Source organism: Urocampus carinirostris, chromosome 14 (genome assembly GCF_059441175.1).
Source record: "Urocampus carinirostris isolate Australia breed hairy pipefish chromosome 14, RoL_Ucar_1.0, whole genome shotgun sequence".
Classification (NCBI taxonomy): domain Eukaryota; kingdom Metazoa; phylum Chordata; class Actinopteri; order Syngnathiformes; family Syngnathidae; genus Urocampus; species Urocampus carinirostris.
Genome location: NC_142362.1, coordinates 11165738 through 11181264, shown reverse-complemented (window position 1 = coordinate 11181264; position 15527 = coordinate 11165738). Strand labels below are relative to the sequence as shown.

Here is a 15527-nt window from a genome sequence, read left to right as displayed (position 1 = left end):
GAAGACATCAATGGATTTTAAACTTCAAAGGAGCACAGAGAGAAAAGTTACCAGTCCTTTTGCCCTAGACACCCCTGCTATAGAGTATCATGTCACATGTTTTCTGTATAGCCATGCAACAAATTAATAAATATATTAACCGTATGAACTATATTTACAAGTAAAACCATATTAAAATGCCTTTTGTTGCCTGATATGGGTGATATTAGAATGTTTTTCTCTTTTCAATAATTGTAATAACTTTACTATTACTGCAGATTTTGTTATGACCTATATTTCATGTTGATGATAGATAGATAGATAGATAGATAGATAGATAGATAGATAGACAGATAGATAGATAGATAGATAGATAGATAGATAGATAGATAGATAGATAGATAGATAGATAGATAGATAGATAGATAGATAGATAGATAGATACTTTATTCATCCCCGAAGGGAAATTCACATTTCCAGCAGCATCCCTGAGCTGAGAACTGCACAATAATAAAGCCAAAAGAATGCAATATACAAATACCCAGTGTGACGTGCAAATGCCCACTGTTCTAGTTAAGCACGAGATGAGTACGTCTTTTCTGAGTTTGAATCGTCCCTACACCTCCTTTCGGGGGTCTGTGTGAATTATTACATAATACTATGACTTCTCCATACATTTACAATGGGGACAAAAAGCATACAGCCTCCATGACGAGGATTTTCTGTACCACTGCCACTGTGAATATGCACATATTTATCATGTATCATTAATATATTCTTGAACGTTTTTAACCTTTTTAATTCACTTTACTTGCACTGATAGGAGGAGACCTACATTTTTGTTTTTCTTACTTGTTGACAGCGGCATGGCAGATGAGTGGTTTGCGCATCTGCGGCACAGTTCTGAGGTCATAGGATCAAATCGTGTGTGGAGTTTGCATGTTCTTCCCGTGCTTGCGTGGGATTTCTCGCGGCGCTGTGGTTTCCACCCACATTGCAAATACATGCATTTTATGTTGATTGGCTGGTCCAAAATGTCTCTAGGTGTGAATGAGTGAGCTAGCTAGGATGGGCTCCAGCTTCCCGCGGCCTTACTGAGGATAAGCGGCGTAGATAACGGATGTTTAATGACAATAAAAGCTATTCATTTATTCAAGTGTGGCAGTTCCCAAACCATCCAGTGCCCAATTCAGGAAAAAAGGAAAATAAGTTGAGGAGAAGCAAGCTTGGAGGAGGTCTTGCCCTGGGAGTAATTTAGTGTAGAGATAAAAATTTAACAAAGATAAATAAAGGGCCGTATTAGAGATGATGGAAGGGTCATACAGTATTCTGATGAAGATAAAAACAAAATTGTCCATGTAAACGTATAAAAATGAGTCTGAACTGCAAGCATCTGCACACTTTTCAGGGACAACTTGACAAGTAAGGTAGCACCAAAAGGGGTCTGGGGTTCATACTCCTTAAACAAATCATATGATGTAGAAGAGCTACTTTCCCAAATGCACTGTCCATATATGTATTTCCTGATTTAAAATTCCACCAACTGCCCTTCAAAAGCGTCAGAATTCCCTCCACCTTGAATGTTACTACTTTTTTTAGCTGTATTTTAGATGACATCATGCAACAGACTGCAACTTGGCTTCACTGCAGGTATGGGTTAGGTTTTGTAAGGATTATTTTTGTTTTGTTATTATTTAAGAAACAGGCCCCTTAAGCTGCTTACGTCCAATAATTTGTGGTTAGAATTATATTAGGTATTTATTCTTAGTTTTCATTATTCTTGTTTTTAAATAACTCACAATAAAAGTGGATTTTCTCCTAAATGTAAAAAAATGTCACTGTTTTGACATTACAAAGTGTAATACTGAAGAAGGTTTACAGCAGTCATATTCCAACTAAAAATAAACAACAGGCCAAATGATAGGTTACGTAGTTATGTTTAATGGGTAGAAAAATTCCAGAGCTGAAGATGGATTATTATTGACATCTGATAACCATCTAATAAAAAGCCAGACGAGTCTAGTATTCTTCACCCTCCTCCTCATCTTCATAGGAGTCAATTCCTACCTCTTCATAATCCTTCTCCAGAGCTGCCATATCCTCTCTAGCTTCAGAAAACTCTCCTTCTTCCATTCCCTCTCCAACATACCAGTGCACAAAGGCCCTCTTGGCATACATGAGATCAAACTTGTGATCCAGGCGGGCCCAGGCCTCTGCAATGGCGGTGGTGTTGCTCAGCATGCACACGGCCCTCTGTACCTTGGCCAGATCTCCTCCAGGTACGACAGTCGGAGGTTGGTAATTGATGCCTACTTTGAATCCAGTGGGGCACCAATCCACAAACTGGATGGTGCGCTTCGTCTTGATGTTAGCGATGGCAACATTAACATCTTTGGGCACGACATCACCGCGGTACAGAAGACAGCAGGCCATGTATTTGCCGTGACGTGGGTCACACTTGACCATCTGGTTGGCTGGGTCAAAGCAGGCATTGGTGATTTCGGCCACTGAGAGCTGCTCATGGTAAGCCTTCTCTGCGGAGATGACTGGGGCATATGTGGCCAGTGGAAAGTGGATACGAGGGTAGGGCACCAAGTTGGTCTGGAACTCCGTCAGATCAACATTTAGAGCTCCGTCAAAGCGAAGAGAGGCAGTGATGGATGACACTATCTGACTGATAAGGCGGTTGAGGTTGGTGTAAGACGGACGTTCAATGTCGAGGTTCCGACGACAGATGTCGTAGATGGCTTCATTGTCCACCATGAAGGCACAGTCAGAGTGCTCTAAGGTGGTGTGGGTGGTCAGAATTGAATTGTAAGGCTCCACCACTGCTGTGGACACCTGAGGTGCCGGGTAGATGGCAAACTCAAGTTTGGATTTTTTTCCATAATCGACTGAAAGTCGCTCCATGAGAAGGGAGGTGAAACCGGAGCCAGTGCCACCACCAAAAGAGTGGAAGACCAAAAAGCCTTGGAGACCGGTGCACTGGTCGGACTGCAGAAAGACAACAACAAAAAGTTGGATAAGTTTACCCTGAAACATTTGTGTCCCAGGTTATTATCATTGTACAATCATTATCAGAAACATTGTTTTCTGATTTCAGAAATATCGGTTCAAAGATAACTCCTTATATCATTGCATACAGTGTTTAACAACGTTTATCAATAACAATACAGACAATTCAATTCAATTCCCCCTGTCCCCTTCAAAAAAACAATGACTGGTCACTTGGACCCATATTATTATATTCCGAGATAAAACTACTTTTCAGAGGCATGTTTGTCGGAGCCATGCAATGTTGTTGCAAATTTAAACAAAAAACATTATTATCAAATGTTGTGTTTGTGTGTTAAATTCTTTCCTATTTTTTCCCCTTAATTTAAGCATGATTTTGTGATTATGTGTTTTTTCAGAGGCACAGTGTGTAGGATTTGATGCCTTTTAGTGGTATAAGAAAACCATTCATTGAACAAACAATGTTAATTTAAATAAAATAGACAAATATATGAGCTATCATATGAAATTACATTTTTTTAATTGGATTGAAAAACTTGCATTAATTTAACTTAATATGAGCCTCACGTAAAGATAGCTGACATAAATATCTTTTTATTATGGGGACCCAAATACCTCACAAAAGATGGGCAAAAAGTGAAAAGAAAATTGATGTGTTTTGCTCACTTTGAGTCTCCATAGTTTGTATTTTCTTGTGTTTTGGGCACTCATTTTTAGGATGGACGACAACACAGCGACATCTCTTGATTAAATAATACACATTGTCCCTTTAACATATTATTTAACGTGTTTATTCATAACAATTATTTGACTTGGTAAATTGTATACATATTTTTTTTTATTTCAAGAAGTATTTTTGTTAAGAATACATTTTTTTAAAATAAACAATTAGCCATTATCTGCCATATCAGCCAATTTTACTTATATCAAAAGTAGTTGTTAGTTTTACTTCAAGAAAAAAAATAAATTTTCAGAAAATATTCAAAATGATAAATAAGATAAAATAAAATTCCTGACACTTGGGTAAAAAATAATCTATGATATAATTTAGCATTATTGGTATCAATTTGGAGAAGCAGGGATATATTGGTTAAGGGTATTGGTAGATAAGCAGTTATTGTGCATATCTATACATTTTGCTCTCATCCAACAATGTATTTGAATGCAGATTTTCAAGATAATTAGAATTCATTTTATGAAATATACTACTTTTCAAAATGTAATGAAAACAATAATAAATACAAGTAGGAATGAACCCCACCAATTTGCGGATCCTGTCAAGGACGGAGTCAATTAACTCCCTGCCAACGGTGTAGTGTCCACGGGCATAGTTGTTGGCTGCATCTTCTTTGCCTGAGATCAGCTGCTCAGGGTGAAAGAGTTGGCGATATGTGCCTGTGCGCACTTCATCTACAAAGGTGAAAGACAAAAAACCTTGAAGTTAATACAAACTATTTGTGCATTTTGGAATTAGTCCTTCAGTACTTACCGACAACCGTGGGTTCCAGGTCAACAAAGACCGCCCTTGGGACATATTTTCCTGACCCGGTCTCGCTGAAGAAGGTGGTGAAGGAATCATCGTGGCCTCCAATGGACTTCTGGGTGGGCATCTGGCCATCCGGTTGAATTCCATGCTCCAAACAGTAAAGCTCCCAGCAGGTGTTTCCCATCTGGACACCAGCCTGGCCAACGTGGACAGAGATGCATTCGCGCTAGTAGAGGGAAAAAAGAGGACACAACAAATAAGTTTGTTGCAAAGTCAGTTTTTTTTTCTTTAGTTGTCGTGGTCAAAATTGTTGACAGTGCTAGGAAATTGAAGCTTTGTGTCATGATTACCGATGTGAATCACCTGTGCCCGCTCATTTGGCGCCAACCGCTGCGGGTCCTGATTGGCTCCCTGTCTCTATTTAAACTCAGTCCTGTCAATCCCCTGTTGTCAGTCCATCTGCGAACCTGTTTATACAAAGCAAGTCTTTTTTGACCCTGACTCCCGCCTGTCCCATTTTTGCTCCCGTTTGTCTCCATCTAAGACCTGCTTTGATCCCGACCACGTCTGCTCTACTGTCCTGGCTTATGACACATTTTTGACACCCACTACATCTACTCTCCCGTCCTGGCTTACGACTCGTTTCCGACTCAAAACCACGCTTTGCTCTCCCAGTCCCGGCTACTGACCAGTTTTTCCGTTCCTGACACCATCATCAGTCGCTACGGAATATCCACTTCCGTGTTTCGGATCACAATCCGAGTACGAGAGCGACTTGCTTCCCGCGTCCAGCGAGCATCGGATCGCGGGCGCTGCCCTTACTCTTTCTTTAAATAAAATTGTGAGAAAACGTTACACAATTGGGTATTGTTTCCGTTCTGGTCCTGACACTTTGAGAATCTTTATATAGCACTTTGCAATGTTTTTTAATGTATGTGCACGGGGCTCCAGGTTACATTACAAAAACCTTTGTTTTTTTTACAACTACTATACTCCGAAACCAAAGAACAAACCCTTTCAATAGGACCATCGGTTCAGATACCACAAACAGAGTTTTAAAGTGCCATGTCCTAGTTCTAAGTGCAATACCCCCGGTTTTAAGTTTTTTTGGTATAGCAATACAATGATAATAAAGGAAATTCGGAAATTGTAACGGGAAAGAGACAATTTATGTTCCAGCAATTGACAGTTGGAGCACCCGTGTTGTGACATCATCCACTACACAGCAGATTAACACCCTCATGCTTGAGAGTCATCCTTCTTGTTGGACTGGATTAGCAGGAGAAACGCCTTTAGTCTCCATCCTTTCGAATGTGGGAAATTGTAATATATACGTATCCTTCACTCTTTCAACCCTTAACTATAATGGTTTGAGAAGAAAATACACAAGTGTATATTTTATATGATCTCTTAACCTTTTTTTGTGGTCCTAAATTCAAAACCATTTTAATTTCTTGGAAAAATAGCAATAAAATTCGAAGGGAAAATTGCAAGTTGTTGTGATTACAGTTTTCTAGGTAAACTCTAGTTTGGTTTATTTCTTACTCACAAAAAAAAAAACAACAACAGTGCAAGGTGGAATATAAGCCCGTTTTGGTCAAAACCTTGACCAAACTGTATTGTTAACATTCGAGCCAACCAGAATATTTCGATCGTTTTCGATGCAAAGTTGGCGTCAGTCCCATTTTAAATCCAGAAATATAAAACTGGAAATTCATCCAATAGATTTCCCTAAAAATAATTCATTCAAAGTGCGTCCACTTATTTTGATAAATATTTTGTTTTTAGAGTTTGGCTGAAGAGCAAAGCCCGCTTGTTCTTCCTGTCTACAGGAGGTGGTCATTTTGCTGTCCATTAAAAATGTTTCCTAGGTTCTAGGACCCAATCACGGTTTTTCTGAAGCAAAATCGTGATTGTTTTTTTCCTGAGACCTAAGAAACTAAGATGTCAACTTCATTTGGCTACTTATACAGTAGAAAGGTATTGAATTGTTAATTTTTTATTGAATCCTGTGAAATCTTAAAGAGACATTGTGTATTATTTAATGCTTCGCGCTGGTAAAAAAACAGAACAAACAAGCAATATTGATTTGAATTACAAGCAAAAATATAGGATCTGTCATACAAACATTGTTTTTTAAATACTTATAGGGTAGGTCAAGAAATTAGTATATATTCTACAGAACATAGAGCCATTTTTGGTGGCATGGCGGCTGGGTGGTTTGCGCGCAGCCTCACGGTGCAGAGGTTCAGGTTAAAGTTGAGCTTCTGCAACTTCCCCAAATGGAGTTTGCATGTTCTCCCTGTGCCCGATAAGCGTTGAAGTTGATGGATAAAGCCATCTTGTTACTAAGGGTACCCCCGAAATTCAAAAACCTTGGCAGCACAGTGGTTAGCGCATGTGCTGCACAGTTCTGAGGTCATGAGATCGAACCTTCCAGTGTGGAATTTGCATGTTCTCCCCGTGGTTGCGTGGGTATCACCCGGGCAATCCGGTTTCCTCCCACATTCCAAAAACATGCATGTTTATTGGCTCCTCCTACACCTACACTGTTTTTGTTAATGAGCGAGTGAGCTGTCTGTCTCTGTGTGACCTGCGACTGACTGGCAACCAGTTACGGGTGTCCCCTGCCCGAGGATGGCTGGGATGGGCTCCAGGACCCCCACGACCCTACTGAGGATAAGCGGTGCGGATGATGGATGGATGGAGTCTCCATAATTCGTATTCATTACACACAGTGTCCCTTTAAATTAATTTCCAATAATGTAATAAATCAGAAGTAGAAGGCTAGCTTTTCGAGGGTTTATTTATATTATGGGGGTGTAGTTACTTGTTTATTTCTGTTGTTGAATACAGTACAACTTTAATTAGTTTTAGTACTGGGACTTTTATTATAATTTCAATTCATCACAAAAAAATTTGTCCAAATAATATTTCAACTCTCGCTTCTTTTCCCAAATTTCCCCCTTTCCTTGGAGAGCACGTCATTGGAAAGTCAAAAAAGCTCTTTGGGAAGATCTCGGGAATCAACATCTATCAAGTTCGTTAAAGCTTATGAAATCCATGTTAAGATCCGTTCAGCTCCCCCGGTGTTCTGTTTAGCCCAGCCCAGCTAACGTGACATCATCTCATTTTCCAGGTATGCAGGTCACTGCGCAGCAGCTATTTTAGGGCCCTCATTTTGAGAGATGACACCAAGTAGCAATGCGGGTGTGAATGTTTGAGTAAACACTGCCAGGCAGCCATAGAAATAGAAAGTTTAAAAAAAAATGCAGTATTTAAAGGGCCAGGGTGTATTTTTTAGTGCCTCCCAATGGTAAAAAATGTCATTAACAAGCAATATTAATTTAGAAAATAAACAAAATTCATGAAATATCAAAGAAACATGCATTTATTTTAAACATTTTTTTAAAATACTTGTGTAAAAATCACCATTTTACATAACATGAGCCTCACCTAAAAGGAGCTGACATAATTGTCTGACATCTTGCTGCTAAGGGTACAGAAAAACCTAAAAAAAAAAAGCATCGTTCCTTGTGCTTTCTAGCTTTTGTTTTCGGTTGCACTACACAATACAGTGACATCTAGTGGTCAGATATTACACAGTGTCCCTTAAAATAATTGCAGTCTTTTAAAAAAATGCATTAATTTGTGCATTGCTTCTGATCAGGCACTAAACTTTTCTATGTGAGTAAAAAAGGACGTTTTATAAATAATTTTTACATTTAAATTAGCATTACTCCGCGTGTTTCTCCCTCGATTACGTCACTCGGTTTACCCGTCAAATTTGATTCTTTTACTTTAGCTTTTTAATGTTAGAGGGTCTATTTGAGCAGGGTTGGTTCCCTCTGTTCATTTTTTTCTGTTCAGCTAACAAGCTTTGTTTGCACTACACTGTTCAAACAAGTCTACATTCAGTTTTTCCGAATGAATAAGATGATCTTTGCCTATGGATTTTGTTTAACCACTGACATGTTCATTTTAAATTATTTCACAAAATATCTTTTGCCCATGCTTAGAAATAGTGTTAGGTGGTTGCGTCGTCTGGATCCAATCTGACTTGTTTCTGCCTGTATGTTTTTGACACACCTACATATCTCACTGTCTTGCACTTTGTCATACTAGAGCCCTTAGACACCAAAAATAGCTTTGACCTAGCAATACAAATTAGTACAAAAAGATAGACGGTACTTTTTTAAAAAGACCCTTTTAATTCAATGAGAATGGGTCACGTAAGTTCAAGTCGCTCTTCCTGTGTCAGAAATAGATTTCTGTCCAGTTGATTGGTGGAATTTGTCTCATGACCTGAATGAGCAGGTGACTAATTCAGAAACCTCAAAGTCATAACGCAATGATAAGGCATATTTACCATGATAGCTGCTAAATTGATGGTCCTCTCCGCAATCTGTGGGTGACTTCAATTTAAGCGGTGCCTCTCACAGCAGTCCTCAATGTGGTCTGGGTGAGTTCAACTGCCAGATGCGCAGCGACGAGAAGCTATATTCGACTTCAAACCACTCCCACCTGTCTTCTTGACAGGAACTTTGAGTGTGCACCAGCATTAGGTGCTGCCAATGGTTTTTTCTTTTTTCTCATAGTAAACTGATCCTTCACAAGTGCAATGTTTACTACAGACAAGCACAGGCCTCCAATGCTTAATAAGGATTCTTACAAAATATGTATCCTCTATATTAAGTTTTTTTCAGTGCATAACGATTAACAAACAAATAGCGCTGGCGTTGTACTTTGGTGAGGTTGTTGGGGCTATGGTTTGTTGAAACGTCTGCATAAGAAACCATTGCTTCAATCAAGGTGTTGGTCCCTATAGAAGATTGGATTTGGCTGCTTGGAGTGATCACTGTCTGGGAGCTGCAGAACCCAATTTTGTCCCCAGAGGTTCTTAGAGAGCCCACAAAGGCAGATGTTTATGCATTTTGTTGGTATTTACTAATAGTGCCTTGACAGCAAACCAAGCTAGAGATAGAGAGGTTTAAAGTACAACCGTGTAAAATTTCACGAAATACATTCAGCCGCTTCGAAGCTTATAAATCACATACAAACACACACATGTTGACAATACCTGTGTATTGTTTGTTATTGCAACATCCGTTGCAGCCTGGTCATCTTGGAAGGGAAATCACCTCATGGGCGGTCCCTTCTCAAGGTTTCTTCATTTTCCTCACGTTGAGGTTTATGAGTTTTTCCTTGCCGTCATGTAGGTTTTATATCAGGGGATGGGGTAATAATAGTCTGTAGTTTGCATTCTCTGTGGTCTGTGCAGCCCTTTGAGACTCCTTGTGATTAAGGGTGTCACAAATAAACATATCTTGACTTGACACACACACAAACCAGGATTTATTTAAAAAAAAAAACACGTATTTTTACGACCATAAAGTGCACATAGAAAGTTTCAGATTTTCTTCAAATTGTGCGATACATTCCATAGTCCATTAAGTCTCAGACACGGATTAAAACATGCATTGCAGGAGTCCTCCTCATATGTTATACTCAAAAAGGTATAAAAACTTGCTAATGTTACTTTAAAAAAGTTCACCATGATTAAACCGTCTCAGTATTTTCAAAATTCAAAATGACAAGTTAAACCAGTTCGGTGGCTTATTTCAACCAGTAGATGAGCTGCCAATGTATTGTAAGTAAAAAAGCTGTCATGATTACTTATGTGACTCACCTGTGCCCGCTCATTTGGCGCCAACCGCCGCGGGTTCTGATTGGCCCTTTGTCACTATTTGAACCCAGTTCTGTCTGTCCCCTGTTGTCAGTCTGTCTGCGAACCTCAGTGTATGCTAGGCAAGCCTTTTTTCGACCTTGTCTCCCACCTGGCCCGTTTGTGCTCCAGTCTGACCATGTCTGTTCTCCCATCCCGGCTTACGACCTCTTTTTGTCCCCGACTACGTCCACTCTCCCGTTCTGGCTTACGACTCATTTGCGACCCCGACCACGCCTTGCTCTCCCAGCCCCAGCTACCGACCCATTTTTCCGTCCCTGACACCGCCATCGCTCGCTAAGAAAGGTCCACTTCCGTGTTTGGATCCCAGTCCGAAACCAAGAGCGACTTGCTTCCCGCGTCCAGCGAACACCGGATCGTGGGCGCAGCCCTTCCTCTTTCTTTCAATAAAATTTGTGGTAAACGTTTCCCAATTGGGTCCTGTTTCCGTTGTGGTTCTGACAAAAGCATCCTAATTCTGGAGTTCCTCCATTTTCTCATATTATTCTTATTGTAAACTCAATTTATCATATTTTTTTATTGCTATTTTATTTATGTGATTAATTTTCCTTTCAAATTCCATCTCTAATTTGCCGGGAGAAATCTGAAAATGTTTCTACTTTTTTTTTTTTTAGTATCCTGTTTTCTTAATGACAATAAACAAGATTTATTACTCTCCTCATTAAAAAAAAAAAATTATTGACCACAGACCTGTACTTTTCATTGTTGACTGGTAGGAGGAAATTCCATATTATTTGGACCCAATGTTAAACAGTCGAACCAATTTAAATTCATTTTTCTACTGTACCCAAGACTGACATATGTCTATAGGAAAAAAAAGAACATGTCAGATGTTCCCATATGGTATGGGTGAGGCAGCTAGCTAAAGGAAATTACAAAAGTGGCGGAACCTGTTGGTCAAACTCATTGACCCGGGTAAAATTATTTTCTTTCCCCAAGCATGTCGTTTTGCCAACCTACTCTATTTTTATGAGTCTGGTCAAGTCATTTACATTTCTATATCCCTTAAATGTTTCAAAGGACTGGACAGGCCAAGATGACACCATCCCCTGATCTGAAACAGACAAGCGGGCAAGGAAAAGCTCAAAAACCTTTAGCATGAGGAAAATAAGAGTAATTTTGGATTGAAAATAAAAAAACTGTTAATATTTTAATACCACACTAGAAATTATTTTTACCTGCTTTATAATATTTTATTATTGTTGTTGTATTTTTTCTCTCTCTTTTTTCATCACAGTAACAAGATTAAAACCAATTAAAAACATATCTACAAATTTACGATGGGATCTAAATTTATTTATAAATCTTGATTCGTGTGTGTGCCACTGGGAGTTTTTAGCTAGGTTCTGTGTCAGAGCACCCCCAATAATAACCAACAAAACTTATTAACTGTCACGGTTGCCCATTCGGTATCACTCCCGTCTGTATTGTCCTGTCTGGTATCTTGCTCCAGTCTCCAGTATTCGGTTTCGATCCCGTTTGTCTCGTCCTGTCCGGTATCTCGCGCCAGTCTCCAGTATTCGGTTTCGATCCCGTTTGTCTCGTCCTGTCCGGTATCTTGCTCCAGTCTCCAGTATCTGGTATCGACCCCGTTTGTCCCATCCTGTCCCGTATCCTGCTCATGGATCAAGTATCCGGTATTGATCCCGTCCTGTCCGGTATCCTGCTCGTGGATCCAGTATCCAGTATCGTTCCCGTCCTGTCCGGTATCCTGCTCGTGTAACCAGTATCCGGTATCGATCCCGTCTGTCCCATCCTGTCCGGTATCTGCTCGTGTAACCTGTATCTGGTATCGATCCCGTCTGTCCTGTCCGGTTTTGATCTCTTCTGCCCAGCGATTGCTGAATCGCTGGCGTCTGTGTTCCCGCGCATGACTGCCCCGTTCCCGTAAAATATAGCTTGTGTGAAAACGTTACGCATCTAGGTCCTCCGTCTGTTCGAGTTCTGATATTAACATGTGCCTTCCTTGTGGCAACCCAAGGCTCCAGCCTACAAGGCTGGCTGTACTGGATGGGCTGACATGCACTTTCCTATTGGGAGCAATTCTGAACAACCGTTACCTTCTAGTACACGCCCTGCATTCAGTGGTCTCACCTATAAGGCCAATCTGCTAATTACCTAGGGGCTTTATTTGAAGGGATTCAAAGTGCTCTTTTTTCTCTCAATTAGGCACAGAACATGCAGTGGTCATCCCACAATCATGCATACATTCCAAAATATTCCATGATCCAGGCATTTTGAGAAATAAATGTTTAGAGTAGAGACCTCGTATCCTCTAGAGCTGTGAGATCTCTGGATGACACAGAGAAGCAGAACAAACTGCGCGTCCTGTTGAAAAACAGACATTAGTTGTAGTAATCGGCAAAAATTATTTCATTTAGAGGTAAGCAAAGTCAAGACTAGGTGGAGCCCTGATTTTCTTGGGAGCGCTGAATGGCAGATTTAAACTGTTTGCCCTCTGCTACCTACAATTGTAGAATAAACTTTTTGTTTTTGTTTTTTACCTTATTCTCAATTTCATTAAACCATTTTACAGAAGTCAATTAAACTCCTTTCTGCTTTTGATTACCTTGGTTGCCAAATAGTGTACAAACGGCTCTGGAGGTGCATGTGGCTCTTTTGGCACTCCTAAGTGGCTCCCTGGTGTTTTGTCAACAAACCCTGGCCCCCAACAACCTCGCCCAATGACAATGCCAGGCACTGCTGGGGAATTCTGCATATTTGAATAAAAACAGGGAAAGAAAGGCTGACTCGTAAAAGCCAAAGGATATCGCTGTCTCATCCCCTCATGTCTTTACACCTTCCAGACTAGTGTGTTCAATAAATGATAGAGTGTAAGTACAAAATGGTAAATGGTCTGCATTTTTATAGCGCTATTCAAGTCAATGAAGACCTCCCAAAGCGCTTTGCAATGTGCTTCACGCTTACCCATTCACACACACACACACTCACACACCAATAGGGGAGTCAGCCATGCAAGTCAAGTCAAGTCAAGTCATTTTTATTTGTCTAGCCCTTAATCACAAAGAGCCTCAAAGGGCTTCACAGGTTATTACACATGAGAAGTTTAGGTTATTCACATGCTATAGAGTAGAAGTGAGTTTTAAGCTTGGATTTAAACATTTCCACTCAGGTTGCAGATCGGATCTCAGGGGGAAGAGCATTCCACAACACCGGTGCCCAGGTGGAGAACGCTCTAGAACCAGTGGAACACTTCTTGGCACTTGGGATCACCAGAAGACCGGCGCTCTCAGAACGAAGGCTTCGGGCTGGAACATAGGGGGGAAACAGGTTTTTTGGGGCATTAGGGATTCAGTGTCTTGCCCAAGGACACTTCGACCTACAACACGGAGGAGCCGGAGGAGGTTCGAACCTGCGACCTCTTGATCCCAAGACGAGAGCACAATTGTGTAAAAGAGAATGTTCATTCAAATCACGTGAAATAACTATTCAGGGCTATGCATAAAAAAATGCAGATTATATTTTGTCATCAAAACAACAAAAACACTCATGGCATTGGTTACAAATTAAAACTGCGCTGGAAGGACTCAAAAGAGCACTGCACTTAACGTTGACGACCAGAAGGGGGACACCAAGAGCAATATTTCAGATATAGGGGGATAAATACCGGTACGTACATACAGTATATTGTGGGAATGTAAACAAGGATATTCTGTTCATTTTCTACAATTTGACAAAAAAAATTCAACGTATGGCAGCTGCAGTCCATTGTTGCTGCACAAGGAATATTTTTGTGTGTGCGTGTGTCAATACTAGGGGTTACTAAGGTAAGGGTTTTATTTAAGAGGCATGAGCCACAATAAAACAAACAAAATTTAAATTATCCTGTCACAAACGCCCCCTTTATATGGTACATAATAGTAATCCTAATCGGATCATTTTAACAGTCCCTTTAAACACTGTTGTTAAACTGCTGTTGACAATTTGGGCGTAGCCTGTACAGTACTGTACTCAAATAACAGAACTGGGTCACTGCTTAGTGGCTACAGTGAGTCGTGTACTTAGAGGTCTAAAAACACTGCAGCTTTATTGCTCTTTTTTATGAAATGTTTCGTGTTTAACACAGTGCATACCACCTTATTCTAAACATCAATATTTCCTGATGCCTAATCACTAAAAAGGCAGTTTGTCTTGCTTGAATTGTTCCTGATATTAGTTGAGGCGTCAGCCTTGGAGTTATGTGCAGTATCAACAGTTTAGTTTCTCTCAGTCAGCAGAACAGCCAGCGGCTGTGACAGTGCTGCAGTGTTAGCCAAATGAAACCCAGAAACACAGGATGTTTATTTTGTGTTGAATCATTCAATATTAAAAGTCAAGTCAAGTCACATTTATTTATATAGCCCTTAATCACAAAAATGCCTCAAAGGACTGCACAGGATTACAATTACACCATTACCTGATCTTAAACCAACAACCATCTACTGAATGTCTGACAGCAATTAAAATAATGTAAACTACAATCAGTTCCGAGCACCCACTTGCTCATTTGATATGGGCAATATTTCTGCTGACATTTGCGTTTACACATCTAAGCCCCATTCGCTCTGTGTGCTATTCAGTATCCATGTGAGGTGAATCATGTCAAGGCTATTAAGTGTCTTTTTTTCGCTAAAGGGATGAAATGACAATGGGGAATCATAAACCACCCTGTATAGTCTGCTTTGTCAAGATCAGAATTCATTCCAAACAGAGTAGCGTGGGAAAGTGATAAACTGTACTTTCAAAACAAATCTTAAGATGTAGAGTACAGTATTTTCTGGACTATGTCACTCCAGAGTATAAGTTGCAAGGGCCAAAAATGCATAATTAATAAGTCAAGTCGTGTTTATTTATATAACCCTTCATCACAAAGATTCTCAAGGGGCTGCACAGACCACAGACTATTGAAAACCACAGAGTCCATGCATGATTTTGTATAATACCAACAGAACCTTAAAATCACATCTTAAGCTAACAGGGAGCCAATGCAGGTTAGCTAAAATCGGGGTAATGTGATCAAACTTTCTTGTCTTAGTTAAACGCCTCGCTGCCGCATTTTGTACCAGCTGAAGGCTCGTGATTTAGGACTTCGGGAGACCGGAGAGTAGTGCATTACAGTAATCGAGACGGGAAGCAATAAAGAAGAAACATAAGTTGCCTTTGGAGTATAAAGTCGCATTTTTGGGAGAAAAGCATTCGTTAAAATTCAACACCAAAAACAAATATGTCATCTTGAAAAGCAATTTAAAATCAAAATTAAACCGAGAAAAACAGGCTGAATAAAAGTATGCCTGGTAATGT

The 15527-nt window shown here is 40.0% G+C and overlaps 1 protein-coding gene across 1 annotated transcript; it reads right to left on the bottom strand.

The window, feature by feature from the left end:
- Positions 1 to 1900: 1900 nt before the first annotated feature.
- Positions 1901 to 9001, bottom strand: LOC148352628 (tubulin alpha chain). Its single transcript, XM_088352245.1, has 4 exons — positions 8850 to 9001; positions 4484 to 4706; positions 4256 to 4404; positions 1901 to 2973 (listed from the first exon to the last, which is right to left on the bottom strand). Exons 1-4 carry the CDS (start codon positions 8850 to 8852, stop codon positions 1999 to 2001), a joined length of 1350 nt encoding a protein of 449 aa, XP_088208371.1. The 5' UTR covers positions 8853 to 9001; the 3' UTR covers positions 1901 to 1998.
- Positions 9002 to 15527: the final 6526 nt, after the last annotated feature.

Coding starts and splice junctions, on each gene's coding strand:
- LOC148352628 (XM_088352245.1), bottom strand. Junction 4,405..4,483: donor CCTGGAACCCACGGTTGTCG/GTAAGTACTGAA, acceptor TCACCTTTGTAG/ATGAAGTGCGCACAGGCACA. Junction 2,974..4,255: donor TTGACAGGATCCGCAAATTG/GTGGGGTTCATT, acceptor GTCTTTCTGCAG/TCCGACCAGTGCACCGGTCT.